Source organism: Gavialis gangeticus, unplaced genomic scaffold (genome assembly GCF_001723915.1).
Source record: "Gavialis gangeticus isolate Ggan-Ray unplaced genomic scaffold, GavGan_comp1, whole genome shotgun sequence".
Classification (NCBI taxonomy): Eukaryota; Metazoa; Chordata; order Crocodylia; family Gavialidae; genus Gavialis; species Gavialis gangeticus.
In genome coordinates this window covers 3730805-3736108 of record NW_017728973.1, presented here as the reverse complement: position 1 = coordinate 3736108, position 5304 = coordinate 3730805, and the positions used below count along the sequence as shown (strand labels likewise).

General features: G+C 43.3%; 1 protein-coding gene across 1 annotated transcript in view; it reads right to left on the bottom strand.

The window, feature by feature from the left end:
* Window positions 1-2011: 2011 nt before the first annotated feature.
* Window positions 2012-5304, bottom strand: part of LOC109289273 (keratin, type I cytoskeletal 24-like) — an 8366-nt gene continuing 5073 nt past the window's right edge. Inside the window, exons 7-8 of the mRNA XM_019505269.1 lie at window positions 3438-3490; window positions 2012-2818 (exon numbers count right to left, since the gene is read on the bottom strand). Of these exons, the coding sequence (XP_019360814.1) occupies window positions 2715-2818; window positions 3438-3490 (157 nt within the window). The 3' untranslated portion in view covers window positions 2012-2714. The remainder of the gene's footprint in view (window positions 2819-3437; window positions 3491-5304) is intronic.

The following is a 5304-nucleotide window of genomic DNA, read 5'->3' as shown; positions in this document are numbered from 1 at the left end:
AGAAAAATATCAAATTATATTCTAAAAAGTGAACATCTTCAACATTCATTAATTTGGTTTAAAAAATATTTTTGTCCTGGTTTACATGTGTTTGTGTAGTGTACATAGAGATGATTGCACAATAGCTTAAAATGAAGTCTTACTCTTGTATATTGTGGGGGGTGGGTATAGGTTTGTGGGTAGCTCCCCAGTCCCATGATGCAGCCGGCAGCCATGTGGTGCTGGAGCAGGAGCAGGGCGGGGGGGCAGGAAGGGAGTGAAATGGCTGGGGGTGGGTCGGTGGATCCTACTGCCTCTGGCTCTTGTCAGCTTTGGCAGGCTGCCAGGGCAGATAAATATTAATTTTCTAAATTTTTTAGGGGCCCTGTGCGCCACCGGATAGAATGGCCTGGCAGGCTGGATTTGGCCTGCGGGCTGTATTTTGCCTGCCCCTGCTTTAGAGACTAACTTGTTCAGAAAGGCATAGGCCAGTGATTCTCAACTTTCTTAGATTCAACGTACATCTTGGAAAATTCCAGTTCTTAGTTTTCACATGTTTTTAGACTATGGAAAAATAATAGAGCATTTTTTCTGTTGCAAAGAATGCAGAGAGATGGTAACAGGTCAGATGTTTTTGACATTGGCTTATCTTGTGAATCATTAGGTGTTTTCATGGTTAACAATGAAAGGGTCTCATGGCACCCTTCATCAGATGTTATGATAGCAATGATACCTACAAAAGCTCACATCCTTTTTAATTAGTTTCTAAAGTGCCAGCCTGTCCTCCCTTCTGCCTGTATTTTCTATGGGATTGATAATACTTTATTATTTAGACCATTATCTGTTTTATTGCATTTTTACTCAGCATTTACACAAAACTCATTTTTATTTTCAATTTGATTTTCCTATTTTGTTTTTTTTTGCTTTTCTTTAATTCAGTTGATATGCTTATTTTTATGCTCACAGGTGGTAAAATCTGTAGAGAAACTGTATTTTGGGTTACTGACTGAAATTTGTTATGTACAGAGAGCTCAAGAGTTTCTTCCCTTCATCAGAGCTACGTGAATTTTGTCCAGATGGTGAAGGTAGAACAAAGTTGGCAGGTGTCAGCAAAGACCAGGTTGAGATTGTTGGGTCAGATTGTTTCAAGCTTCAGTGGCTGTTGTGATGCCAGCATATGAATCACCCTTAAAGGGTCCTGCATTCTAAGTTTTATCTCCTATTGTATGCCTTGAAAATGAACACCAGCATAACAGAATTTGCTTATATTGATCAGATTCAGTGGAAACCTCTATTCAGTCTTGTCAAGGAAATGAATTTGCAAGATTCACAACATCAAATTGTTAGATTGAGTAAAATTTTCAAAAACATTTAAATGGTTTTAGTATCTAAGTTGAATTTTCAAAAAAAAGAATAAAAAACCTAAGTCTGTTGAAAGTCAGTAGGATTGATGCCTCCAGGGACTAGATTTTCCAAAGAATTTAGGCACTTAAAGATGCAAACAGGCATCTAGTGGGATTTTAAAAGTGCATAGATGTATAAGTCCCAAAGATATAAAATACAGCCTAGTCTCTGAAAAATTGACTGCTGTTGTTTATCTTTGTAAAAAATCATGAGAGTTTAATTTTCCCATATTAATATGTTATATTTTGTATAATAATAACAGGAAATCAGATACAGGTGGTTAGCTGTGTTAGTCTAAAGTCAGGCAGAAGGCAGGATAGAGATGCACCTTATAGACTAACTGAATGAGTGACACATAAGCTGTGATAAGGGAGAGCTCACTTAAGCATATGATGAAGCAAATCCTTGTTCATGAAAGCTTGTGCATCTCTCATTCAGTTAGTTCATGAGTATCAAACTCATCCCAGGCCACAGGCTGGATCTGAACTACAGGGGCTCCTCCTGGGCTGGATCCCTGGGCAGCGACTGCAGTGGGGCGCTGTTCAGGTAGCAGTGTGGGGCTGGGGCTTTGGGCCAGGCAGCAGTGTGGGTCTGGGGGCAGGTGGTGGTGTGGGGCTGCATCCGGGCAGCAGCATGGGTGCGGAGACCCAGAGGCTTATGGCAGTGGCAGCCTGCATTTGGGTGATAGCCCAGAGCTTGGGAGCTGCCACTGATGGCCATGTCCATTGGGGTCCTGAGATCCCTTTCTGCAGCAAGCAATGCCCCGCAACTTCTAGTAGTTAACAGGACTACTGGCAAGCCAGATGAAATGGTTCTGCATGCTAGACCCAACACATAGGCTATATGTTTGACACACTTGAATTAGTCTATAAGGTGCATTTCTACCTTGCTTTCTGCTCAATCATCAATCAGTTGCTTAGAGCTTTTGAATATCATTAGTATAAGTTTCAGAGTTAAAAAAAATCAAAATTTGCTTAGATTTCACAAATGTTTGACAATCAGGAAAAGATTTAAAAAAATTAAAGATAATCAGAAAATTTAAAGATAATTATTTGCATTAGTCCTGATTATCTTTACATTTTGAAAATCAAATAACTGTTTTTAACAAATCTATTGAAAAATGAACATCAAATAGAATGTACTTTTAGTATTTATAAAGTGTAGACCTCAGCAAAGCAAGAACAAAAAGCAGATAAACTTTAACTACACCTCTCAGTTTTAAGGCATGAAACTATTAAACCACTTAAAATTCTGCATTTGTCCAGAAGTCTTCCTTGTTCTTGGCTCTGTCTTTTGGCATCTATAAAAGGTCCTCTGTTTCAGTTTGTTGTTTATTTAACTGGCTTTTCTTCAACTGATTTGACTTCAGATGAGACTATTTTGCCATCTACCAACTCTTCAACAATTGTCTTAATCACTTGAGTTTTAGATGGTTCTAAAAATAAAATATTGACAGTAGTCTCCATTAAGATATTTGAAGAAAAAGTCACATACAGTAAAAATTCTGATCCTATAAAATAAATATAGGATGTGTTAAGCCTTATGACACTGTAAACTTTCCTGGGAAATGCTTTATATATTTAAGAACTTCAGCTGTATTTTTGGCTGCACTATGGGTGTTAGCAAAGATATTTACCAACATGAAAAAGGTGTCAAAACACCAACCTCAATAGCAGTATTGATTAAAATCTGCCATTTTATTTATTCTGAATTATGAATTCTTTTCCAATATCTTAACTCAGTCCTTTGGATTTCTGAATGTCTCCTTTGGACCTAAATGGGATTTGAAGGTGCTTGTATCTCACCAGGATCTTTCAGAATTTTGTTGTGATTGAATGCTAACACAGTATCAAGGTCCTGATTCAGTGTCCCTTGAAGTTAATAGGAATTTTTGGTCCTTAACCAGTAATTATGTTTATAAAAAAATCTTTTGTTACCATGAGCTCAAGATTTCTTTACAGCATGGGGAAACTGATTGATTTTAAAATGTGCATTATTACATCCATGTAATACCAGCTTACACCAGAAAAAAACAAACGAATGTATATAATTACCTTTGATTTGAACTCTTGATTCTTGGTATCCATAACCTCCAGATCCAAAACCACTGTTAAAAATAATCAATACTCATTAGTTACAGTACTGCTAGAATTCTAGGAGATCAAAATCCTGGTTTCAAAACTAAGTTTGTTGTCTCTTTCTGGAAACAGCATGGCAGGTGACAATGTCTATTTTTAAATAATTAGAACTACTAGTACATTTTGAGAGCTGTTGGATAGTTTTTTTGTGCTATGTAAAAAGGTAAATAATGGATTTCACCAAAATGTTTTTACTGAGAACAAACAAACAATTGTTTATATTATGATGGTGTGTTTTATTGTGTTATGCATATCAAACTTGTAGCGGCTTCTTATTCTTAACTGGTAAAAATGAATACTTTTATGATAAATTCCTTTTTGGGGGGGGTCCACACACACACACTCCACTTTATCCACACCCACATCCACTCATCCCCCCACATGCACACATCACCCTCACTGCTGGCATCAGCAGTAGGCCCTTGGGGCTGCTCATAGTCTGTGGCAAGCAGAGCCTCTTGGCTGTGGGGAGCCATAAACCATCAGGCTAGACCTGGTCCATACCTCCACGTGGGACTCCTGGCACTCCAGCTGGGAGCCACATGTGGAGGCACAGAGCCTGCCCTGCCTAAATGCATGTGGCTACTGGCTGCAGTGCTGGGAGCTGCACATGGTGAGATGGAGCTGGACTTACCCAGCCTGGCTTGATGGTGCACGGCTCCCAGCTGCAGGGCTGGGAGTCCCACCTGGCCTGGCTTGATTACGCAAGGCCATATTTTGCCTGCCCTTGCTCTATAGCAGGGGTGGGCAAAAATCGGCCTGTGGGCCAGATTTGGCCCATGGAGGGGCTTTGTCTGGCTCATGGCTGGTCCCATGGTCCCACCTGGCCCAGGCGCCACCAGCTGTGGCATGTCCTGCTGCCCCCTGGGGAGCAGCAGGGCTGGGGCAGCTCTGCAGCTGGACTGCCTTTCTAGGCAGCCTAGGCAGTGGCGGCTCCTTTCAGCTGCCGCCACCGCTGGCCCCAGCCCTGTGGTACCAGTGAGGACCCATGCATACAGCCCTGACGCAGCATGCCCTGTGCCTGCTCTGGACTCATGCGGCCAGGCTCAGCAGTGGTAGTTGCCTGGCAGAAACTGTTGTTGAGCGCGAGGGAAAAGCTGCCTCTTTCCCTCGCTGCTGCGAGGCAGTTCTTGGTACAGCTGCCTGGATCCTGCACCATGCCAGGCTGCCCTGTGTCACCACTGCCCGGGTTGTCCTGTGGCTGCTGTGCACTGTCACTGCTGCTGCACTGGATAGCCTAGAGGTGGTGGTGACAGCAGTGGAGCCACAGGGCACCTTGGCAGTGTGGGCTTTGGGCAGCTGCACCAAGAACTGCCTGACAGCAGTGAGGGGCCACTTTTCCTTTGTGCTGAGCAATAGTTTCTGCCCACTGCCATTGCTGAGCCTGGACAGGTGAGTCCAGAGCAGGTGTGAAGCACACCAGGTCAGGGCTATGTGCATGTGTCCCCACTGGTACCACAGGTCTGGGGCCAGTGGCAGCAGCAGCAGCTGGAAGGAGTTGCCCTAGCTCTGCTGCATGCCGAAGCATTGGCAGGATGTGCCACAGCCAGGTAGTACAGAGCAGGCATGGGGTGGGATGGGGCTGTATGCTGTTGGCAGGCTCTGGGCTGTTGTGGAGGGGGGTGAGTGTTGATTGGCTCACAGGGGTATGTGCAGGGGACTCCCATGCACACCCCACCATACACTCAAAACCTCCCCCACAAACCACACCCTTCTCCACACACAATCACATACCCCACAAACAATGCACCCACTCACTCCCCCCACAAACTCCATGTGGCTT